The sequence below is a fragment of the Chamaea fasciata genome, unplaced genomic scaffold (genome assembly GCF_029207755.1).
Source record: "Chamaea fasciata isolate MVZ Bird 193981 ecotype frontalis unplaced genomic scaffold, bChaFas1.0.hap1 SCAF_13, whole genome shotgun sequence".
Lineage (NCBI taxonomy): Eukaryota > Metazoa > Chordata > Aves > Passeriformes > Sylviidae > Chamaea > Chamaea fasciata.
The window spans coordinates 5691844-5716825 of NW_027094098.1; the positions used below are offsets into that span (position 1 = coordinate 5691844).

The following is a 24982-nucleotide window of genomic DNA, read 5'->3' on the forward strand; positions in this document are numbered from 1 at the left end:
CGAGCACCGCCCGGCCCGGCCCGGCCCGGCCCGGCCCGGCCCCTCCGGGCGGGGCGCACCGGGCCCGGCCCCTCGCACCGGGGATTGGCCGCCCGGCCGTGCCGCCGCGGGCCGGGCAGCGGAGCGGAGCAGCCGAGGCTGTGCGCGGTGCCCCGAGGCTGCGGCGTCCGGCGGGGCCATGGCGGCGCTGGGCTCGGCGGCGCTGCGGAGGGGCGGTGGCGCGGCCCCCCAGCTCCTGGCCGTGGCCCTGTCCTGCCAGAGCTGCCGGCACAAAGCCACCGGGGACGGCGGGCACGGGCAGCCCCGGGAGCAGCACCCGGCGAGCCCTGGCAGAGTCGGCGGCCAGCCCGTACCGGCCGAGGGCGCCGACACCAAGACCTACCTGTGGGCCAGGTACCACGAGATGAAGAAGCTGGTCTACGGTAAGGGGGCTGCCACGTCCTGCGGGGCCGGCCTTTCCATTCTTCTTTTTCCTTTCTCCTCTTTGTATCCCGGCGCCTTTCCCCGCCCCGCAGCCCTGGGGATGTGCCCGGGCTGTGCCGCTGCCGGGTTAGCAGCCCTTCTCCCCAGCGATGCCATCCACATCTTCCGTCGCCCGCGGCTCTCTGGAATGGTTTTATTTCACTGGAACCAGGTCTTGATCTTCCTCTCCCCATCCTGGGCTTCCTTCTGTGCAGATTCCCCAGCAGGACTCAGCGTTGCAGGACGTGCAGCGTATATGGGACTTTTCATAACTAGCCTCCTTACATCGTGGGCAAATGGTCTAAAGGAAGGGCTTGTTGCCTTTTTCTCCAGTTTGCCGTTGGCCGGCATACGGAATCGCGGTTGGACTAGGACAAATGGATGGGGATGCTGAGTGAAGGGGTGACGAGTCCAAGTCGCCACTGGCACAAGGGTGATCCTGGAGAGCACTGATGCTGCAGGCCCTGGGATGGGTCCTGGTCCTGAGCTCGGTTTGTGTTCCACGTGTCACACCTTTTGCTTGTGAGTGTGTTTTTGCTTCTCTGACCAAGAAGTTACCTGGCTCCGTCGGATACTTTGAAATCTTGCCAAGCGAGGAGAGAACTCAGACGGCTCACCAAATCTGTCTGTGTGTAAAACAGGATCGTGGCCTTTTTGGCAGCAGCAGACCTCCACTGTATTAAACTCTCCTAAAAATAGCTTTAATGACATGAGGGCAGGGAACCTTTTCCTGATGGTTTCTTGATTCTTGGAATGCTGAAGGTAAGCACTGTAGAGAGCTAGGAAGTGTGAGTTTGTGCCTGCTCTTACAGAACTCTCCCGTGGCTTTTGTTTACCTAAGGACAGCAGTCAGCCATAGGCATCTGGAAGAACTTTCGCCCTGTTCTGAGACGGGCAGGGTCTCTCATTCCTTCCTCCCCCATCCTCCAGTCCACTGGATTTGGCATAAAATCTCGAGCTCTTCATGATGTGCAAACGTAAAGGAATTGGCTGCTGATCCATTGGGTGCTCAGCCTGCTGCATTCCAGGATGAGAGCTCCTTTCCCAGCACCGTTGAGAGCAGTACAGGATGCTGGCAGAGGACTGGAGCTTTGGCAATACCCTCCAAGACTGAGTCGTGGTCTTAGCCCCACTGCTTGAAAGAAATTCCAGTTTGCAATTGCTGTTTGGACCGTGCTATCCTCAAAGGCATTATTTTCTTTTCCATAATGGGTTTGAATCCATAAATGCAGATGTGTGTTAATAGGCTGTATCACGGTCCCTTGGCAAAATGCTTGGTTTGCTACGTGAGATTGTGGAGTTTGTGTTCATGTAACTCTGTTGTGATGCAAGAGATGCAGTTATTAATTGAGGTGGAGCAGTAATCACCCAGACTAAATGCAAAATAAAGTCAAGTGAAGTAGCCCAAGTGTTACAGAGCAAACCTTCGGGAAGCCATCAGCTATGTTGAAAAAGGCCCTCATTTATTTAAAGAGTAGCCCCCCAAACTAAAATTTCAAGACTGTGCTGTTATTCAAACCTTGTCAGGAAGAGACTGAGTTGGTCCAAGTTGGTTTTAATTGTTGCTTTGATGACTGAACCGTTGTGCAGAATGTGGCATCAGTCTGTTCCTTCATGCTTGGTTTCTAACTCTGGGATGAAGGTGAATGTCTTCTCAGTATTGCCCAGCACTGAGTTTGGGCAGACTCCTGTGGTGCCTCCTCCTCCTTCCCCCTCTGAAACAGCACCTTTGTGCAGTCCCTCGTCCTGTGTTGTCAGGTACTGCCACTGCTTTGGACAGAGCTCTGCCAGGAGAATTCATGGTGTGTTTTCAGACCAGCCCTTGCTTAGGACCAGGTCCATGGGGCACTGTTTTATTTTTGCACTGTAAATGCTGACTGAGTTGGACAGGGGAGAATGTGCAGGACGAGTTTTTGTGCAGTAAAGTTCAGTGCTGGTGCAGGTTTGGGACCAGAGCAGAGGCACAAGAAGTTCTCAACTCCTTATAAACACATCTGTGCTCTGCCAGGCTGGAGTGCGGTGATACAAATGACAGCTCATCCTTGTTACACAGAGAGCCTCTGAGGTGAAACCTCCTCTCAGTGTTGGCTCAAGAGAAACCGTTCTCTTCATCATCCCCCTGCCTATTGCAACATTGACTCTTACGACCAAATTTCATGACCTGTAAAAATTTGAGGCACTTACTGTGCTTTGGGGTTTTTTCCTCTGGCAAAAGGAAAAGTACACTCACTTAGTCAGAGGGATGGAGTTGAGCAAGACTTGCTGTTTTCTGATCTGATAAATGTCAAGGAAGGCTGATAAGCCCTCTCAGTATGCTTTGAAGTCTGGCACTCTAGGAAACATCCAGTCCTGAAACAAGGGGACTGCCGAGCCAGTGGCTTTGGCTATAAGCAAGTGTTTGTTTTTTCCTAGGTGTTCCAAATCTGTTAACAGTGGTTATACTAACTCAACTTTTCTAGGGAACTTTTACAATAGCTGCAAATTTCTTGACTCTGCATTACAAGCTTGAGCGTAGTTAAATGTGAAAACAACCAGAACTGGAAGAGTGACCAGTTATGTAAACTTCCCAATTCTGCTTTCTTGGATATAACCCGTTTTTCTTGTGAAGAACTCTTGTAGCATTTCTCTAGTACCTTTGTATATTTTAGAAATGTAATTTTGGAATGAAATTATACTTTTAAATATTGCTTTTAGTTAATATAGATTTCATTGGCAGGAAATCCCAAAATCTTTAGGTATAATGGCATAAATCCACGGTCTTTTAACATGGTTCCTCTGAAATTAAATGGTCTTTAGATAATATTTTTTCTCTTCCTACTCTATTGGTAGGAGGATCTGCTTTGGCTGGTGGGAATGCTTTGCAGGAAGTGGCACAAAGCAACACTTCAAGAGAATAAAGGGGTACTTGGAAGGGAGGAAAACTGGCAGTTTGTCTTTAGAAAGCAACTTAGCGTGAACAAGGGAAACTTTTCGATTCATGAAGAACACGGAGGATGATGGCCATCTGCTCCTCTGTACCCTTCTTTTCCCTGCTTGTCTTACGAAGAAATTAGTACAGTTGTCTGCTGTGTTGGACTTCTGGGAGTCCAAAGGGTGTGAGAGATGCCAGGAGCTGCCTTGTTTGTGTATAATTCTTCACTAACGTGCTGGATCTGAGGCTGAGATAACAGGAGCGTTTCCTGCAGGATGCTGTTGGCACCCCGGGAGCTCAGAGAAGCAGGAGACGTGCTTGGCACCTCCTGCCCAGAGCGGTTTTCACATCAGAAGGAGCCAGATGGTGTCTCTAGTGGCTGCTCGCAGTTAATTACCTGCTTTTGTTTCCATCTCCGCTCTCCTGTTGGGGCTTGAGGGTTATTGCTTTCCAACAATGTAGTTATAGCCTGGGAAGAGACACCTGTACTCTCATGGAGACACTGATTTAAGCAGCTGTCCAGGTTCTCACAGTGGGAAAATGAAGGAGAGGTGTGTTTACTTTGTGTTTACACCCAGGTGTAAGAGATACACGACATCAAACAAGCTTTCTTGTGGTCTGCCTTTGCTGCTGAATTTCAACATGTGCCTTAGACATGCAGGCACTTCCCTAAAAACTGTTGGAGTTGCAAACAGGAGAAAATTGTGCAAGCAGGCAGATTCCTGGGGCTGCATCCAGTGCAAGAGCAGCTTTTTCCACACTGTCCTCCGATGTGCTCACGCTGCTTCTCCCTTAGATCAAACTTCCTGGGCGAAGTGCTGAGTAGGCAGTGACTAACTGTTATTGTCTGCCTTTCTGGTTAGGACCCAGACAGAAAGCGTACTTGGGATTATTATTAGTTTTGGTTTTCCTTTTATTTTATGTGGTTGTTTTCTTTCATTGCTATCTGGCCAGCAATCTGTTATGGTGTCTTGGCAGAGCAAAAGCTATCGTTCTTGAAAAATGGCATCTTCATGAGCTTCTGGTGGGTGTCTGTTTTAGTTTGACAATTGCCAAGGAATCTGAGACAAAGATCCCTGGCAGATTACATGTGGAACATCAGCAGAGCAGCAGCACCCAAGCCTGCAGCCCAGGACTTGATAGCGCACTAAGGATTAGTAACCACCCAGGAGGTTATCTTTGAAAAACAAACAAACTAAACACCACAAAAAAAGCAAACCAACCCCCCAAACAAACATAATTAAACCAAGCTTCTTGGCAATCAAGCTGGCTCAGTAACCCTGAGGCATGTTTGGGTTCTTGTATTGAAACTGATTTTGCGTGTGCTCCCAGGTTGTGTCTTTTCCCTGCTATGGTTGGAACCTGCATGGAGACTGTGTGAGTTTAAGGAGACAGAGACCTGCAGCTCTGTTGAGGATGATGCTGCAAAAGGACAATTGCACTGAGACAAACGTGCATCATGAACCTCTAGACTGAACCTCAGAGATTTCCTCCTTCCCAGAAGAACAGTGACTCTGAAATTACTGTAAATTCAAGATGTAGGATGATAGGGCGGACAGAGCAAGCTGTGAGTTGTGAGTGATGTGGGATAGGAAACACAGCAAGGAGATGTGTGGTGCTTGGGGAAGTGAACATAGGGAACACGTTGTGTGTGAGGCAGTGGGTGTAAATCATTTTGGCTGGTGTGTGCATCCTTTTTCAGCCCTTAGGAGGTAAGAGAGAACATGCTGTGTAAGTGAGTGACAAAATGTGGGTGGGGAAGAGGCTGTCAGAGGACAGCAGAGAGGCTCTGAACCTTGGCGGCTGGAAAGGAGGAGCGTTGCTTCACTCAGTGGGTCTAAATGTACTTTATAAATCATGCTGTGGCACAGTAACTGCTTATGCTTCTGATCACAGGTAGGACTTGCTTGATGAAGCTCAGACTGCCCTCTCCTTGTTACGAAACTCTACTGCTGCCTTAGTTTTTCCTGATGGTACTTTTGCAAAAGTTGTGGCTGGCATGCGTGGTTGAAGCTAGAAGACTCTCTTGTCTTCTGTGAAAAGAGAGGTGGGGTTCAGGCAATGGTATTTTGTGATGCTCTCAGGCTATCAAAATGTGCTCTCCTGGATCTGTTAGCAAAAGGGGAATGTTGGAAGAGCTTGACCTCTCTGTAGGGACACTGTAGCAGCAAGCTGGGTGCATTTGTCATAAAAAGAAAAAAAGTGCTTTAATAGAAGAGGAAAGATCTGCACATTTTCCCCTGAGGTGTGATTAGTGGTTGTATCATCATTTTCCTTGTGAAGAAGAAAAATAACACCCAGCAAATCCCAGTGTGATCTTAGATAAAGGTCTTTCCACAAGTTGCCTGGAGGTGAGGACAGGAAGTGGAACTCTGTTTATTTATGGTGCAAAGAACATTTATGATTAAAGGATGAAAGTTGTCATCATCTGAATCCTATTTACATTTCCCATCTTTTAAAGTCTCAGTGGAAAGTACTTGGATTGCATCCGCTCTTCTAAGCCTCTTCCAGGAACTTTGCCACCAGCAGAGCACTGACAACAGAGAGCTTTTGTTCCTGGTGTGCAGCCAATAAGTCAGCCCTCCTGCCTTAATATGCTGCTTTATTTTCTAGTGACTCCTGTCCACATGATCTGCTGAATTGTATCTGAAGGCCAAAGGCAGGTCAGTTGGGGGAGAAGGATGGGTATGTTTTGTTACATAGTGATTGGTTTTGCCCCTGAGAAAGAAACATTTTGAAATCTTTGAATCTATTTCTTTGGTTACCTCTCTGAATTAGGCCTCACAAAAGAATTTCAGGCTTTTGCCTGAATTCTGTTATAATTCCAGACAAAGTCTTTATTGGGAAGGGCTGGTATCTCTTTCTAATAATGTATTTTTTGTCCTAGACACAGATGGAACTTGGTTTTATAGCAAGGAAGCACTAAAGACCCAGGACAGGGGCCCTTGCTAAATGCCAAAAGTTAAGGTAGGAGAAGAAAAAATCCTACCCACTGATTCTGGGTAGGATCTGGAAAATGCCCACTCTTCTGTCATTCAAAGAGACAATTACCCATCTTTGAGGAGGGAGGAAATGTCTCCTTCCCTTTTGTCCCCCAGAGTGGTTGTGACCAGGCAATCTACTACAACGAACTATTTTTATTGCTCTTTCTTGCAAGGGGCAGTTGTCATGGAGCAGGAAGCCTGTGAGAAGATCTGTTCTTGCCTCTCCCATTGCAATGGAGCAAAAGCTCTCTCTGGACTAGCTCTGGGAAGGGATCTATATATAGGTAGTTTAGCTGCTTGGTCACTAAACCCCATTTTCTCAGTGGTCTGGGGAGCAAAGTGTTATTCCCAGCCACGCAAGGACTGAGCTGTGTCCACAGCTGTTTATCAGAGGAAAGCAGATAACTTGTTGCTAATTAGCATTGCATGCTCCAGGAGCATAACTTAGTGCGGGGTATTTTTTACATGTAGGTGTTTGTACAAAACTTTGGTTTCTCCTGCCCACTAATACAAAAATTTAAAAAGTCTTAATGGTACTTGAAGACTAGAGTCTGGTTGCCTCAGTGAGAAACAAAGAAATGCCAAAAGACCAACCTCAAAATTTCTGACTTGGAGTAATCTGGACTTTTCCAAGAGGACAGTTAGCCTGTTTGCTTGTGCGAGTGTAAAGTGAGGGATGTGTGTTTTTCTCGTGATTTATCACAGCTGCCTTGCACATTGAAGCCTGCAGAAACTGCAGCTGCTCTGAGATAGAAATGTGACACTTCAAAACCTTGGGTCTGCTTTGCTTCATGTAGGCCAGAGAGCAGGGGGCATTGTTTTGCAGCTTCATGACAGAAAAGGTCAGTCTGACTGTGCAGATGCACGGAGAGCATTATCTCCAGGTGCAGCCAGAGTTTTCTCAGTGTGTTTTTTCATGGGGAGATTACTCGAGTGAGCTAAGGGCAGCAGCTCTATGCGCTTTGCTGCTGCTGTGTGGCATTTCCAGCTGCTGTCAGGTCCAGAACAAAAAGTCTAAGCTTCAGTAATGCTCTCAGTTTCTCTAACGTCTCCCCTTTCCCCTCTCTTAGATCTCCTTCCACCAGGAGTCTGCAATCTCCTCAACCCTGCCGCCATCTATGCTAACAATGAGATCAGCCTGGCAGATGTGGAGATCTATGGCTTTGACTACGATTACACATTAGCACAGTATTCTAATTTACTACACTCCATGATTTTCAACACTGCCAGAGACATCCTAATAGAACAATTCAAGGTAATGAGGTGCTAAAAATTTCCACTCACTTAAACTTGTTGCTGTCTTTGCATGCCCCAGACATGCCTGTGCAGGTATTGTGCACACATGTCAACTACTTGATTTATTGAGATAAATTTAATATTTCACAATCTTTGATTGCAGAATTAATTTCCTTTGAGATAATTTAACTTGATGTACATTCCTGAGGTTTTATAAACGTGGAGTGGGAGCCTTAGTGTAAAAAAGCCCTGGTCAGCTGTACTCAGTTGTGGAAATTATGCCTACAGATTGCTGGTTGGAGGTGCACATGGAGGCTAAGCAAAAACCATGGGCCAGCACTGAAGCTGTGCAGGACTTGGCACATGCTGGTCTATGGGATGATGCCCTAGACCATGTCCCAGAACAGACCCCCTTTGCAATGGGTGACTGCTCATGCATTTTTTTTTCATCGAGTCTTTCTGTTTAGAGGGGCTCTGCAGTGCCAGTCTTTGCCAGATATATGCATTGGGTGGAGCTTAAGAGAAGTGTCCTCAGTGCCTCAGAGAATCTGATGCTTTTTCACTACTGTCTCTTACATGAGAAAAACTAGTTTTGGGTATCCTGATCCTTTGTCTTATTCCATTCATCCACTTCCTTTGCTGAAGGGGCAAAATTAGGCAGGACTAAATGAGCTCAACGGGTTGCAATGATTTTGTTGATTATCTGGTGCTTATGCTCTAATGATGCCACTGTTTGTCTTCCCAGTATCCAGAAGGGCTTGGGAAGTATGACTACATTCCAGGGTTTGCCATACGTGGACTTCACTATGATGTACAAAAGGTAAGCTGTACAAAGTTCACTCTCCTGGGCTGTGTCTCCCACTGTTATGTTTTTAGCGGAAATACTTTATGTCATTGCTTGCAGTAACATCTGTCACCAAATGACCTGTGAGTCTGTGTGGCTGTGCTTTTCACTGCTTGGGTTCTTCCCCAAGGAAAGATGCCTATTGTGCCAGGCTGACCTCCAGCAGAACTGGACATTCTAGCAAAGGCCTCTGGTAACCAGTGTTGCCAATTTAAGTCAATTAATTCCACAGGCTAATTAATAGAAAACTGAGCTTGTTTATGTGATCATTTCTGTCTTTCAGGAAATTTAAACAACAAAACTCAATCCTGCATCTACAAGTGCTTGCCGGGAGCAGAGGCATAGTGTCTTACTCTAATAATAGAAATGACTCGTCAGGAGAATGCTTTTGGAAGCCTTCCCCACCCCCACCCCGAATAATAGGACTGCCTGGAATAAGATCCAAGCTACTTAAGATGCATACTTTTTAGGAACAGGGGCAAGCAGAGTGCAGGCATTAGGTTTAACCCTTTTCAGTGCTTTGGTCCAATTCTCTGAAAGGCTGGTGCCCAGTGATATCACGCTGGCTGCTGCAGCCAGGCAGTCGGGTGGGAGCACAGCTGAGAAGGTTGCTTTCTCGCAGGGTTGAGTTTGGGCAAATTCAGGGAAGCAGGCACTGCAGGCTGGAATGTGTGTGCTGTTCTCCAGCAGGAGGGAAAAAAAAGAGAATGAAGGAAAAAACTGTAGAGATTTTCTGTCTTTTGTCCTAACTGTGGAGACAGCATGGCAGCAGACCACTCATGCTTCTACCCTTACCAAGCAGTACGTGGATCTGTGGGAAACTGAAGGTTCTTTCTCTGTTTAAATCTTTGGCTGCTGTATCTGAGGAACACAGGCGAGTGGCGTGGCCAAGCAAAGCACTCTTTGAAGTGAGTAGAAAGTAGAGGGCTCTCTTTTCTCAGGATCAGAGTTTGCAAAACACAGAGAAATCTGGGTTGTGCCTGTCTAAGTGAAACTTTCGGCGTATTTGCCTGCCCTCCGCATAGATTACTGGGAGGTCTGGCCACAGTGTAACAAGATGCACTGATACAGTATCCTTAATGAAGGAATTTGATACCCTGTTCCTTGTGCAAGCTGTGGAATGATGTGCGTTTAGTGTGAGGCTGCTTTCCATGCCCGAGGGCTTGTGTCACAGCTTCAGAAAGATGGATGGAGAAGGATGGCTCCTGATGAGGGGAGTCTGATAGTAAAAATGCAAAGGAAGCTCTGTTACCAGCCTGGTGTGCTCCTGAACATCTTTCCTTCAATGTCTACTGGGGAGGGGAGAGCTCTTGTGTGAGGAAAATGACTGGGTGCAGCTGTGCTTTGAACTAAAACTTGCCCACTTAGTTCTGCTTAAGACAAATGTGGGGGCAAATAGATCTGTGCCCACAGAGCTCCTTTGGAATGTGTGTTTTCTTGAAGGGAGATGAGAATAGACCATGTTGAGTCACAGAAATATTGTTGTCCCTGTTTTTCAACTGCGTCCCTATCTACAAACTGAGGTGTAAGAGACTTTGGTTCATAGAAAGATGGTCTTTTGCCAGAGAGGCCAATAAAAAGTCGAAGTATGAATAAGTGTGTCTAAAAGTAGCTGGAGAATAAGTGCGGTCTAAAGTGCATAGGTGTGGGATGCTCATACTGGGCTTTACTTTCTGAATGTCATTTGTGTGGAACTTTAAACTTGAATAAGGTTTCAGTGTAAATTTTAACAATAACCCAATTCTAACAGTAAATATCTATCCTTTGTCACAGAGTCTTCTCATGAAGATTGATGCTTTCCATTATGTCCAGCTGGGGACTGCATATAGGTCTGTCAGTTCTGAAAATCATTTTCTAAATGCTTATATATGCAAAAGTGGATTTCTATATCTGAGTGTATGTTCATGGCATATGTTGTTCTGCTTCTTTCCTGAGCAGAGCAGAGTTTTGTCTGGCTTATCCTGTTTGCTCTTGTTTCAAGTGCTTACTTGGCATATAATTGCAGGGAGTTATTTTTTCTCAAACATTTCAAGGCAGGTGTGGGTGGGAAGACCTGGAGCTTTTTGTAATGGTTAATAGCACATCTGGTCACGTACACTGTGTGGTGTTTTAGCTGCAGCTGCATGGCTGGGAGCAAACAGAGCCAATAGGAAAGAGCTCCTCTGTAGGTGCTTCACACATGGGCCTGTTTTTCCAGGCAGGAGTGTATCCCAGCAGTGCTCTGCTGTGCTGTGGAGAGTGATCTGGGTGTGCAAATTAATCTTAAAACAACACAGACATACCAATAAGTAATAATGCGTCAGGATCTGGGCTCAGTTTAAGTCCTAGATTATCCTATTTTTTCCTTTAGTTCTCCAAAAACAGCTGTGTATGCTTTGGAATAAGTGGCTGAAACAGTGCAGAGCAAATTTTTCTCCTAAGAGTTGTAAGACTGGAGACTGAGAAAACTCCTTGCCCCAAAGAGGAGTGGGGTTGGTGTGTAAGAAGCAGTAATTTATAAATATCAGTAGCAAATCTCCTGTAAGTCCTATGTTGTATTTCCTGAGCATGGAAGCCAACGTGTTTTTTTTCCTTGCTCTCTGCCCTTTTGCTGTTAAGCTTCAGTCACAGCAAACACTCTAAGAATATTAAGAAGGGAGTTTCATAACCAGAGAGAATTGGCTTCTTTGAGTGCCAGCTCGGGGGGTGAGGGGACCAGGGGGTTTGTACTGCCCCATATTTTACTTCACAGCTTCATAAAGTGATTTTTAGTGAAAACACATTTTCTTTTTTTTTTTTTTTTCCCCTAGCATCCTTTTGTAACTGTCTTTTTTCGAGTATCCTTCTTAACTGTCCTTTGCTGTTAAACACAACTGAGGCAACATTTAACTTCTTAGATGCTGTATCATAACTGAGTAGAAAAGGAGAAAGGGAAAGTTGCCAACTGCTTGAGCAAACAGTCATCAAAATTGTGCAAGAGGTAAAACCTGCAGCAGTCAGATAACCTGCTGTTATGAACTGCACAGATCATCCATACTCCTGTTTTTGGTGTTTTGGGGAAAAACAGCCTTCTCTGTTGAACGGTCTTAGTCAAGATCTTGTTCTTAGTCAAAATCTTGTTTAGGAAAACTGAGTAAGAAGGAAACCCCATTTTCTGCAAGCCCTTTTCCTGCACTTTTTTATTGAAAGTGATGTATCTCATGGAAACATCTCCAAACCAAGTTAGTTACTTAGTGCTGCCCAAGTCAGGTCACAAGGCTGATTTGGTGGGGCAGTCCTAACAGCAAATTGACAACAGACAGAGAAGCCTCTGGCTGGACTCCTCTGGAATGTGGAAAAAGCCCCTCAATTAACTTGTAGGAGCAAACGAGGTATCTGAAGAATGCCTTGGGAAAGATTTTATGTGAATCTTTAGAGCTGTCGGTCTCTCTGCCTGTCTCTTTTGGGCAGGAGGAATTTTTGAGCTTTAGGAAAGAACCTGTTTGCCCCATCCTGTATTTCTCTACTGTTTGCAGCATTGTGCAGAACGTTGATTATTGACCAACTGTGTTGTTTTGTGTCTAGAGGGCTCAAACCGGTGCCTGATGAAGAGGTGATTGAACTCTATGGTGGTACACAGCACATCCCGCTGTACCAGATGAGTGACTTCTATGGCAAGGTATTGTAAGCCCTTGGCTGCTGGGATGCAGCAGCAGCTCTTCGAACAGCTTGGAAAACAGAGGGAATTGTGTGCACATGTAAATGACTGCAGCATCCCTTGGAAAGGCTCGGTCCCCAGTGAGCTGCAGTGTGTGTTTTTGTTCTAGTGGGAATATGCCCCAGAGGTTATTTAGCAGTTTAGCATCTGAAAGACATCTGCAAAGAATTTCTAAATACCAGGGCTATTGGCCTAGGGCTGGATGGCTTTGAAGACTGACAGGGAGATGTTCCCTGCTTATTCCTTGGCCAAATCCAGCTCCCAAGCTACCAGGGCAGCCTGCCTGCCCCTGCTGTGCTGGTGTTGGCAGTGGTCTGTTCGGGAGGGGGTCTCTGTGAGTAGCAGCAGTAGGATGCTTGCACTGCCTTTTTTTGTTCTTGGGTAGGGTTTTTTCCCTTTATGTTAAGGATCTCCCACCACACTCCTTTAGAAATTCTCAGGGGGTGTTATTTATAGGGTTGTAGTCCATGAGTGTAGGGAGGAGTAAAATACTGACATGCTGTCTGTAGGAGCTGTAAAAATCCTTTGGTTGCCTGAACTAGAGGAAGTGAGGAGAGATTTTTCTTCCTTGAGTGTCTCATGCGGTGCAGTGGCCAAACGGGACCTTCACATCCCTTCTCCCAGAACTACTTTGTTTCTTGCCTTAATTCCTGTGCCTTAGGGGAAGCTGGAAGGAGAAGGGCACACTTCCTCTGGTAATACCCCTGAGAGTCTGCTCTGTGAAGTTTCCAACAAGGTCACTGCTTGATTTTTTTCTTTCTCTCTTGGGAACAATTAATCTGAGTGGTTGCTCTCTGGATAAGTATATACACTCTGTTTATAGCTCAGTGATGTTTCCAGCTTTGAAATAGGACGTTGTTTAGAATTTGATCTCTATCTGTAAGCTGCCCTCAACTGGCCTCCTCCTGTGCAACTCTCCTCACTCCTGTCAAACTTGAGATGATTTCGTCTTTCTTATTAAATGAAACATGAAATCTGCTTCAAGTTGTGGCCTTCTGTAAGACCAGGTGCTTGTGCTGAAGTGCCTTTCTGTGCTTTGTATGTGCCATACACGTATTTTGCTGACTCCCTTCTTCTTCCATCTTTACCCTGTGGTATTAATAATGCTAGGTTGATTTAATGATTTATTTGAAGGAGACACCTCTTTACTCAAGGTTGCTGTTTTTGTTGAGAAGAGAGGGCTGCTTGGTGAGTGTCTGGGACTTCCCACACTAGTGTTTTTCTTTTTGTTAGCCTGGAATATGTTTCAGATGATGCTGAGTGATATGAGTTTGTTTGTTGGCTTTACTTTTTTTTTTTCCCTCAGTAATTTTTGGTTTAATGTCTCCCTTTCATTTTTGCTTTCCAGGGTCCATCACTTAAGCAGTTTATGGACATTTTTTCTCTTCCTGAAATGACTCTGCTCTCTTCAGTCATTGATTATTTCATCAATCATGGCATTGAGTTTGACCAGGTGCATCTCTACAAGGACATATCTGTAAGTGAAATGTCAACTGCCCCACAGGTCACACCACATTAGAACTGTGAGCTCTGCAGCACCCATACCCAAGGGGTTGGCAGTGACCAGTCTGGTATGACAGCTCTGTTGTCTCTTTAGATCAAAGCATTACCAGGGAATATTCAAAGCTGTGTTTTCAGAACATCTTTGGGTTCTGTCTATACTACAGAGATGGTGTTTCTGGTGTACTTTGTGTAGGAGTGCCTAGGCTGCTCAGGCTGAAAGTCCTTCCATGGGAAATATGTCACAAAGCTTGTGAAAATGTTTTCTGGTTCTGCAGACTTTGAAATTGTTTTCCTTACTATCTCATTTTTCAAAGAATCTTGGTCTAACCATGTGCCAAGCAGTTCACTTTTTACAGTGATTGTTGTAAAACACCTGTTCTTGCTTGCTCTGAGAACCCTGTACCCCTTTCAGCTGCAGAGTAGTCTGATCCAGTGGGTGACTGTAGCTTTCATGTGTCATTTACTCCAAGGTGTTAAGTGGCACTTGAAAGGGCTGTGTGGGATTATCAGCATTGTTGGGGCTGTTTGGCTTCTTAGTGGTGTAGACAAGATGTGAGTGCTTGAGATTGCTGCTCTGGGTGACTTATGCTGACAGACAACACATTTTCCTTATTGCACTCCTTTTTCCATGGGGAAAGGTTTTTGATTGGTACCTGGTGGGAATCTTAGACTCACCCACTGGCTGTTCAGTTCTGGGAGGGAAATGGGACTCCATGGGGAAATGGAGCTCCATGTCTGTGCTGCTGCTCTGTGATAAGGATCCACCTGTCAGCTGTGTGTCCTGACCTTCTGTTGGTGTTTGATAGGAATGTGCCGACCCATTTCCCACAAGACATCAACATGTTTCTAGGGTGTTGGATGTCTCTTCTCTTGGGGTGCAGAAAATGGGAAAAGGGGATACAGCTGATCCCTGAGGCCTTTTGTGGAGAGTACCTTTGAACCTTGTTTAGAGGTCAAATGGATGTGTTCCTAATAGAAATCTTGAGAGCAGGGAGGTGGTTGCCACAGCTGATACATGTCCACTGCAGGGCAACTGGTGTGGTCCAGCCCTCAGACTCCTGAGTACTAATCCTGGCTTTGTCCTTTTGCTGGACAGCATGGCCATCCCTGAGGAACAACTAAAGTGGGCAAAGAAGAGAGCTATGATGGAAAATTGGTGGCAGTGCCTGAAATCTATATTGAAACTGGGGACCATCATGTGCTCTCCCCAGAAGAGTTTTTGCTTTTTTCCTGTACAATGAGGATAAACAAACATTTTTGCAAAACTTATCCCCTTGCGCAAGTACCCAAGTTCAAATGCAAATGCTTTGTGAACACGAGCACAGAGATCCTTCTGTGCCTGCAGACAGGTGTCCCTGAGGATTTGCATGGCCCAGCTGTTAGCACAGCACTGGCTTAACCTGACACCCTGCTGTGACTCTTGGTGGCACTGCTGATGCAGCCTGTGTGTTTAGGAGCAGGTTAAGTGCTACAAGCACTGAATCAAAAGGGCAGACCCTGGGGTATGGTAAAGGCTGGAGCTGACATGTAATTAAAGCAGTCCTGTCACACCAGTTTGGTCACTTCATATTTGAGAGTAAGAATGTACAGTTTACCCTGCTTCCCCTTGGAGGCATTTTTTGAGTCCTGTTTGACACCTACCAACACTCCAAGATTTTACCTGCAGAAACATTATAGTTTTCATTTTTTTTCCCCTTCTTTTGTTTTTTTTTGAAGGGCAGGAGTTTAGGGAAAGAGCACTCTGAAACTTTTCTTCTCTGCAAAGGTAGTTTTGATGCAAGTCCAAAGTTCTGCTTGCTTTTAGTGACAGTGCTGGTTAAGAGAAAGTTGTTTTCTTGTTAGAGCTCCTGCTCTCTGTTCAGATTCCTTCCAAAAAGGCAACGAGATGTGACCTCTGCCTTTTTGCTCTTCAAATCCACATGGTGGAAAGAAGCTTCTAAAACTCCATTTTGACGTGGTAATGCCTCCACCTTCATCATCCCCTTTTAACTTGTAAATTGTGGTTCTCTCCAGCTCTGAAGGAAATTTTGGGGGGGCCATGAAGTTTCCCCAGCACTGCCATGAGACCAGTTGACTGTGTGACAAGTGTCACTGTAGTGATGACAGTGGTGAGTGTGGGACTCAGTCTGAAAGGGCACACACAGTGTAACAGGACTTTAAGGGTCCTGGGGAAAGGCAGCACTTGTTTACCTGTGCAAATTGTCAGGGATGAAAATGGTGCTGTTCAAACAAGCATTTGCATGTGCTAACACTGCAAACTGTGTTGCTGCTCTGGAAATGGTTTTATGAGTCTGGCATATCTTGCTGGATGGAGACTTGGGCAGAATCTCAGTTGGGTGTGTCCAAAAATTTGCTGTGTCTTGGCTTCTGGCCTGGAAAATAGAGGATATTTGCATGCCCTTGACAACATCTGTTTTAATTTGCTTCCCTCCCAGCTGTGTTTTGTGCCACCCTCCTAGTGGGAGCTTCTGCTCTGCCTGTACACACTGGTCACCCAGAGCTAGAAGCTGTGGCCCTCCTTGGCTTGTGGGGGAGCACCTTGTGATCACAGATGCTCTCCTCTGCTGCTCTTCACCCTGGCCACACTCCTATCCTTTGGGCCACACCTGGCAGAGCTTCCACAGACACAGGGAGGAAGAAAAGCTACCTGGTGTATGAGACAGCACAGTGTTGGGACAGTGAGTGGTTTTGGAGTGGCACAGTCTTTATTGCCTTGGAACCAGTGGGGTAAGATGTGCTCGCTTCTAAGAGTAGGAAGGAATTTGTGCTTTCACAGATAAGTTTTGAGGTTTCCCCCATTGCACTGGATCAGCTGATCCAGCCACCCTGTTCTTCTTTTGGCATCTTGGTGAGCCTTGCAGGCTCTGCAGCTTTGCAATGATGGAGTTTTTGTTCATTCAGCAAGGAGGAGATGTATCATTACTGCCTTCATCCTCTGGTGGACAGTAGGTTTGCATGCTGGGAAACAGGAATGCCATGTTGTAAAACTGAAACATTTTTCCCCCCTGCTCTTTTCTTTAGGATGCAATTAGAGATGTTCATGTGAAAGGAGTGATGTACAAATGGATTGAAAAAGATATGGGTGAGTTAAATAGAGCTCTGGTGCCAAATTCACTTGTCACTTGCTCAGTCTTTCTCTTTAGATAGGACTGATGGGGATGAGGAATGCCACTTTGTCACCATGGTGGTTCATTGCCTGCCTGGCTGAGGATCTGACTCAGACCTTTTTGCATCTTTAGTGGTATAGGGGCTAGGTTTGGCTTGGTTCATAGAAATGTGCTCATGACTTTTGCCAAAGTGTTCTGATTGATGCCGTGTGTTTCATTCTGATACAGAACGGTACATTCTGCATGGGGATGAAATCTATGCTGTGCTGAACCGCCTGGTGAACCACAAGAAGAAACTGTTCCTCATCACAAACAGTCCCTTTAGCTTTGTGTGAGTACCATTATTGCTCATCAATGGTCAGCAAGAGCTGTGCAGGGCGCTCCCTCCCCTGAGAACCTGGGATTTGTATGGGACAGGGTTTTGTGGCAGTCATGGAGCTCTCTGGGAATTGTTTGTGGTGAATGTTGCACCTCCAGCATTGATCTCACTTCTTGAAGGAGTTACAAGGCTGTGGTTGGCCACAACATTACAGAGCTGACACTTTCTATTGCCTCTAGCACTGTTTGCTGTATCACAGACTTCCCTGGGCTTCCAGTGGTGCAGAAGAAAATGTGTGACAGCTTGAAACAAAGCACAACATCAATGCTTCATACAATGAGACAGCCTTGGGAGGATCACAAATCTCTGTTAGTGAAATAAGAGTGAATTCAGGGCATACTGTTGTAAAGATGCAGCGCTGGGTGAAAAAATGAGTACTGGATCTGTTAATTTTTCTGTTCCTTTGCCCTTAGGGACAAAGGAATGAAGCACATGGTTGGCAAGAACTGGCGGGACTTATTCGACATGGTCATTGTGCAAGCGGACAAGCCCAACTTCTTCACTGACCGGCGGAAGTACGTGTCCAGGGATCCCTGCTGGCCCTTCAGCCCCCTCCCTGCAGGGAACTCCTCCTCTGGCCTGCCAGAAAGCAGCGCTTTGCTAAGCACAGTCTAGCTCCAGGAGGTGTTCAGCCTTCCAATGTTCTCTCAGATCCTCTCTGAGGAGGCAAGAATTGACCAGGCTGAGAATAAGTGGATAGAATGTGTAGAGCCAAGCAGAAAACTTGTTTCTAAAATTGGCATGAGAGATGGCCATTTCTTGTCTTGAGAGTGGGACAAAATCTTTCCTTTCCCTCTTCCCCACAGCAAATATCTGTGTGGTTTGTTTTTTGAGGTTTTTTGGGGCCTTGTTTGTACTGGATACATGCTGTCTGGGAACTGGCAGCTCTGGAAGCCTTTGTACGTGGCAGCTGGGTTTTGTGGTCAGTTAGGAGCTGCCAATAGACAGGCTGCTGTCCTTACTTTGCTCTTTGGCTTCTTTGCTTTGGGAACTTGTGTCTGCTTAGTTGGGGGATTGCTCCATTTTTTCTTTGTATGTATTTTCCTCCCCCACTACCCAGACCACTGGCATATGCTGGAGTTAACCAATGGAATGGAATGGCTGTATAAGCTGTGCTGGGCTGGTAAAGGTTTTTTTCATGGGCTGCAGGTGAAATGCTTTACAAGCACAGCATGGAGCTATGATCTGGCCCTCTTGGAAATAAAACCTATGGCTGCCTGGTGCCTAAGATCCACTCAGGGAGTGGAGAATGTCATGGCAAGCCCTCAGGAAAAACAGGAGGCAGCTCAGTTCACCTGGTGAGCTCAGCATGGGAACTGCTTGCCATTCTCTCTGCAGACTTGCTTTATCCTGTTAGGACATTCCATGGTCTCTGTTGGGCTCAGGCATAGCCAGGTTGGAAGAGCACATAAAGTGTTTCATGGCAAAGCCTTCTTAGCCTTGGCAGTTCAGAGGGAGTCATTATGGTTATTTTCTTCCTCTCAGTATGTGAAAACAAGAAGAATTGTTAGGGATTTTGGCATGAAATGGTTACAGTCAATGGAAGCATTTTGAAAAGGTATTTCCCTTTCATGCCTTCTCTTCCCCTGAGAAAATAGTGCAGAAGGCCCAGAAGGTCACTTAGAACTCATGCAGAGCTTTTATTTAAAATTGTTACATAGGTAAACAAGTTTTGTGATTCAAATGTTCTGGTTGCTGGGTAACAATCACTAAAAATCAAAAGAAGTTGACATCTCCCCCCATTTTTTCCCAGACCATTTCGAAAACTGGATGATAAAGGCTCACTGCAGTGGGACAAAATAAACCAGCTGGAGAAGGGAAAGATCTACAAAGAGGTAAAATGAATGGGTGCATAAGGGGTGTCAAACAGGAGTCTGAAATGGTGGGGACTTATAACACGCCTGCAGTTTTGGAAATCACTGGAAAAACAGGACAATCTGCCTGGTCAGGTTGGGGGGAAATGATGGGTTTTGCTGTAGGACACTTGTTCATGTTTGCTGTTTGAAAAGTAAAACACAGAAGTCCTTGAAGAGAACACCTGTGTGGGTAGAGGGCGTGTGTAAGAAGACATGCTCAGGGCTCTGTGCTGGCTGTGGGCAGTGGGAGATGCCCTCTGTCCCCAGGAGCTCTTGCCAGCGTGGTGGGACACTGTCCCCCAGAATGCTTTCAGCATGGCCTTGGCACTGGGGATGGAGGGACAGGGACAAGTGGGAAAAGGCTGAGCAAGGCCAGGTAGCTTAAGGTGTGGGGTACTGGCTTTTCTGCCCAAGGGAACCTGTGCTGAGTTACCTCTGCCAGGCTGGGTTTTCCTTGCTGCTGCCTTGTTTGTGCGAGTGGGGTGGTGCGGAAACATCCCCTGGATGTGTGGGAGGGGCCAGTGAATGTCCCCTGCCCCTGTGTACAGTGAAACCTTCACCCTGGAAGGTCTGCTCTGATTGTCCAGCATGGCCAATTGAGCACTTTTCCCTCAACTGTTCTGATTGTCCTGGTCCTGAAGATCTTGTCCCAGAGGGGCTCCCAAGAGTGTGGTAGTTGAGGCTAAAAAGGCACAGCTCTCTGAAACCTCTTTGTGCATGCAAAGATCTTCCACACCGCACTCCAAAAATTGTTCTCCATAAGGTTGGAATAGGTGGACTTGTGTAGAATAAAGAGATAGGGAATAAAGAAACAAGGGTGATCAAATAGGGCACAAAGCATCAAAGAGGGTACAAAACTTGGCTCCTGACTCTCCCCTTCTGGAAGGACCAGCATGTCTGAAGATGAGCTGCAGCTCTGGTGAACTTGCTGCCCTGGGTGTTGTCCTTGCAGCCGGTCTGTCCCCTGAGACAAGTTGCCTCTGGCTTTAGGACGGCTTGTTCTTGATTATTTGAGCTGTCCAATCCCACGGGAAGAAACTGTTAGTGAGATTGAGGTCAAGTAGCTGGGACCTGACCTGTGGTAGCAGAGTAGGTCATGTCCTTGAGTAGTGCTGTTGGGAAACCTCTGTCTGGTGGGTCTGCCAAAGTGCTGGGCTGGCATCCCATCCTCTGCCAAGAGCTAGGAGCTGGGAACATGCTAGTAGAGCTCATTCCCAGTGGATTAGCTGCTCCCTCAGGAGAAAGCCACACCTCACCCATGGAGTTTATTGCTGCATTACATCCTGCTCTCAACTCACCTACATCTTGCTCACCCATGTAAATAGTTCACTGAGGAAGGGAAAAGATGAGGGAGGAAGGTGGGCTGGGTAGGATTTTGGGCCCCTCTCCAGTTCTTCCCCACAATTATATTTATCTGACTGCATTAAGGTTGTTGCCTAACTGTTGTTCTTAGGATGTGATGAAGAGTGTATCCTGGTTGTAGCCCACCGTGTCTCCAGGATTTTTGGTTTCTTGGAGTGCCACAATATGCTTCTTTCTGGCAAGTGTTAGTGGCCATGGACCTGTGCTGGTGGTGTTGCCAGGGGCCTCTGAGCTGTTCCTGTCCTCTGAAGAAGGGCTGGATGGCAGATTTTTGCTGCAGGTTTCCCATGGAATGGGATCTCAGGGGTTGGTGTTTTGCCCTAGGGACTGGGAAGTGGAAGTGATGCCCTCTAGTCCCTCTGTTCCAGCAGATGTGGTGTTTTCTGTAAGCGCCACGTTTGTACTCCCATCCCTCTCCAGATCTGTGTTCTTGGGGCAAAGGAGAGGTCTCAGGACAGGTCTGTGGCTCCGTGGAGCTCCTAGCACAAGCTTCCTGGCTCTCAGGTCCATTGCTGTTTGAGGTGACTGGAGCACAGCAAGAGGACTCCTCCTTCCAAGGCTGTCCTCCATTTCCTTCTCTGCCAGTGGCTTCCTGAGCAGCCCTCATGTGAGCAGCAGCAACTTTGTGTCCAAGAAGTGCAGAGGCTGCCGGGTCCTGTTTCTGTGCTGTTAAGGGAAGTCTGCTCAGCTCCAGGGATGCTGCAGGAACAGAAGGCCCAGCTCCCTGGTCCTGGGCAGCCTTAGCTGTGCACACAGCAAACTGCCAGTGGCTGCTGGGGGGCTGCCTTGTGTCCATGGGCTTTCTGGCCAGGCTGGTGCTGGTGGCTGGGGGTGCTGGCTCCCTTCTGCCACGGGAGACTGGCCAGAGCGATTGCTGCTGAGGGGCTCATAGGTTTGCTCTGACTGCTTGAGCTGGTCTGCTGGCATTGATGGGGCCATTTCCTTTCCTAGTGGGTTTTTTTTTTCCCTGACTCGTGGGGAAAACTTGTGTGGAGATGGAAGGGTAGTCCCTGAAGTGCCTTCTGTGCATGTATGGATGTTTGGAAAGCCTTGAAAGCTGCTTGGTGCTGTGCTTTAGCTGATGCTTTGGGGTTTGGTTTGTTTTACTCAGCTGTGAATCTGTGCAGGCTGCCTGGCTCTTTGGCTTGGTTAAACAATTCCTGTGAACACATGGGTGTTGTTAATCTTTGGGGTTGGGATGTAGAACGGCTCCTGACTCCAAAAGCCTTGCCTAGCAGTGCTCACCTTCCCCCTAGTGCACCCTGTGAGATGAAATCATTATCACCTTAGACCAACAACTAAACCCAGAACACCTGGGGGGTTTTCTGTCCATCCTCAGGCTCCTCTAATTTAGGTGACTCTTGGCCTCTAAACTGCCTCCTTTTGTTGCCTTTTTAGACCATCTTGTCTTCTTAACTTGCTGTGCCCTAGGCCACAGGATTTCCCCTGAATTCCCTGTATGTCCTTTTTCTCTTGCCTTAAAAAAGCTGATGGATGTACAGGGGATTGTCACATGGGAGAACAGTGAAGTGAGGTGGGGAAGGAGAGAAACCTCTGGGTGTAGATGGTGAGGCAGAGAGCAGGTTGACATCCCATGAGAGTGCTCACACCTGCGTGTGGTAAGGTGGCCTGTACCCACGTTTCACTCTGAGCTCCTGTCACTTGCAGGGCAACCTCTTTGACTTCCTGAGACTGACGGGCTGGCGTGGATCCAAAGTGCTCTACTTTGGTGACCATCTGTACAGTGACCTTGCGGTGAGTGAAATGTCTCTGCTCTCCAGTGAGGTGGGAGCGATCCCACGTGGCTGCTGTGGCTGCAGCTGGGCTGGAGATAAGGCGGGACCTGCTCTGAGTGCTCAGGGCTGGGCTGGGTGCCCCCCCTTCACAGGACACAGAGGCTTCCCCACTGATAGATGCAAGCACTGGAAAAAAGGCTCCTGAAGTTCTTTCTGTGGGTAAAGTGTGAATTTGAGAGCAGTTTGTACTGATCTCACCTTTTTAGGTGCTTCATGCAACTGATCTTAGTGACCAGGAGATGGTTGTTACTGGCACGGGCCATGGATGGCTGTCCCCTGAGAATGTGAAATGGGAACAAACACACTCTTCTAGGAGCCAGGGTTGTGTTTGGCTTTCAGTCTTTTTGTTGAATTCTTGGTTGTTTTTTCACCCTGACCTCCAGGACCTCATGCTACGTCATGGCTGGAGGACTGGAGCCATCGTTCCTGAACTGGAGACGGAGATCCGGATCATAAACACAGAGCAGTACATGCACTCCTTGACCTGGCAGCAGGCTCTGACAGGGCTGCTGGAGAGAATGCAGGTAAACAGCTCCTGGCTGAGCAGGACAGGTTATATGCTGCCTTCTGAGTCTGAATTTTGAGTTTACCATGGGGATGAGGGGATGTACCATCTTGCCTGCTTCTCAAAAATATCTCATCCCCCTCCCGGTGCAGTGGGCTCTGGGTTTGTGAGTTACAGAGGAAATTGCAGGGAACTGAGGTGTGGCCTGCAGGACTGATGGATGTGATGCTTTCTACTGCTGTCTTTGCAGATGTATCAGGATGCAGAGTCAAAGCAAGTATTGCTGGAGTGGATGAAGGAACGGCAGGAGATCAGGTGAGCATTTTCCCCCCTCACTTGTGAGGTCTCTTAGGGTTTCCCAGGCTCTGTTTTGTAACCTGCTTTGGGGATAACGCTGCTGCCGCTGCTGCACTCTGGTCCTGCCTGGTGCCACCTGCCTCTGGGCGGGGCCATGCAGTAGTGCAGTCCTGCAGCCTGGGAGGCTGGACTGGTTTGAAGGCAGGGTGGGAAAGGGGAGTGCTGGGAGGGGTTGCTGGGCTGTCTGCTACATAACAGGTGGAGTAAGAGTGCAATGAATATTCATCAGTCTCACTGCCCAGGGACTGCTCTGCATCACAGCCTCGGGAGGCCGAACTTGGGGTGATCTCCTAACGCTCAGGGCGTGGGGTGGCCCGGGCTTAAAGAGTGGGAAGAATCTGTGACCACAGTTTTAGCTACAAAACACTATCTTTCTTCTCAGGTCTCTGACGAAGAACCTGTTCAACCCCCAGTTTGGGAGCATCTTCCGCACATTCCACAACCCCACGTACTTCTCCCGCCGGCTGGTGCGGTTCTCTGATATCTACATGGCTTCCATCAGCTGCCTGCTCAACTACGACGTGAATTTCACCTTCTACCCCCGGCGCACCCCTCTGCAGCACGAGGCTCCGCTCTGGATGGATCAGCTGTGCACGGGCTGCATGAAAACCCCCTTCCTGGAGGAGATGGTGCACATCCGGTGAGGGGCAGGTACTGCAGGCGGCAGCGGGGCTGGAGCGGGGCCGGCCCGCTGGGCCGGCAGCACCTCTGTCTACCACTAAAGGGCGTCTGACACTTGCGTATGTGTGTAGATGGTGTGTTTATTTTCTCCTTTCACTGGCTCCATCCCTTTCCCTGAAGTGCACTGCAGGCTGGACAGAGGATGGGTGCTTGTGCAGGGAGTGCTCTCGAGGAGTAGGTGTGATGGAGGGGCCAATGCTGGTGGATGGGACACTGCCCCCTCCCTGCTCTGTGCCCAGACAAGTGGCTCAGGCATGGAGCTCCACATCTCCAGTGCTTGGTGAGAACAACCCACAGGAGGTGTGACAAGGTGTGCCAGGTCTATAGCTGCCCCCATAGCCTGGGACTGCAGCATGAGTGACTCTGCAGATGGCCGGGGGGTCAGGGCTGCCAGCTGGGCAACCCTCAGGCCCAGCAGTGAGTGCATCACATGACAAAGCAGCAGCAGTGATACCTGTCCAGCAGCCTCAGCCCTGTCCTGCTCCCCACCAGACTGGTGCGTCCAGCTGGGGCCTCGGCAGGTCACTGGGCAGGATGTGCAAGCCTTGGGTGTGGGAGTAGGTCACAGGGTCTCAAAGGTACTGTTTGGGGGCATGGCTGGTTTTTGAGAGAGCTTAAGGCTGTGCACTGTTGGTATTTCTGGGTTTGGTGCCATGTGACATCAATACTTTGGCAATTGATGGGGTATGTTCTGTTGTGAGCTGCAGCGGGATGTGTTCAGCCCTTCAGGGAAGGTGCAGGGTTGGCAGCAGAGGTGGTGACCTTCCATCGGTGTTTGCTGAGATGTGGCCTAAGGTGGCTGGAGGGGCAGGTGAGGATGTGTGGGGAGGGGGCGAGTGTGAAGTGCTGTGGGCCAGGCAAAGCCCTGTGGTGCCTCTTCAGCAGAAGGAGGAGCAAAGAGATGCTAATACTGATGCCAGAGTCTATAGGATGGGACAAGGGTGACAGTCAGGAGCCACAGGAAGGTGAAAGCTGGTTTAGGATGGGAAGTGCAGAAAGTGGGTTCTGCACCTGGCTCAGGGCCTTGCTGGTCCTGTCAAGGCTTCAGACTGCCCCAGGGCCATGCAGGGTGTTGGGGAGAGGGCAGGTGAGGTGGAGAGGGGGTGTTGGGAGTTTGTGCCACTCCATTCTGGTTGACCCTCAGAAAGCTGGGTGGTGTGTGGGAAGTGATGGCTGTAGGATGAAGGGATGGTGATGGCAATTGCCTTGGTCCTCCTTTTCCTCCCTTCACTGCCACACCATTTGCAGCTGGCAACAAGGGTGACAGTGCCAGCTTGCTCAGGGCCAGTCAGTGTTGAGGTGACAGGGAGGAGAGAGGGAAAG

The 24982-nt window shown here is 47.9% G+C and overlaps 1 protein-coding gene across 1 annotated transcript; it reads left to right on the forward strand.

The window, feature by feature from the left end:
- The first annotated feature begins 99 nt into the window (after positions 1-99).
- On the forward strand, positions 100-23717 carry NT5DC2 (5'-nucleotidase domain containing 2). The gene is made up of 14 exons (XM_066195351.1): positions 100-422; positions 7428-7612; positions 8339-8413; positions 10211-10266; positions 11981-12074; positions 13462-13590; positions 16638-16698; positions 16952-17054; positions 17516-17617; positions 18856-18937; positions 21989-22075; positions 22500-22640; positions 22872-22936; positions 23361-23717. Exons 1-14 carry the CDS (start codon positions 179-181, stop codon positions 23620-23622), a joined length of 1686 nt encoding a protein of 561 aa, XP_066051448.1. The 5' UTR covers positions 100-178; the 3' UTR covers positions 23623-23717.
- Positions 23718-24982: the final 1265 nt, after the last annotated feature.

Coding starts and splice junctions, on each gene's coding strand:
- NT5DC2 (XM_066195351.1), top strand. CDS start 179: ATGGCGGCGCTGGGCTCGGCGGCGCTGCGGAGGGGCGGTGGCGCGGCC. Junction 7,613..8,338: donor TCCTAATAGAACAATTCAAG/GTAATGAGGTGC, acceptor TTGTCTTCCCAG/TATCCAGAAGGGCTTGGGAA. Junction 13,591..16,637: donor ATCTCTACAAGGACATATCT/GTAAGTGAAATG, acceptor TCTTTTCTTTAG/GATGCAATTAGAGATGTTCA.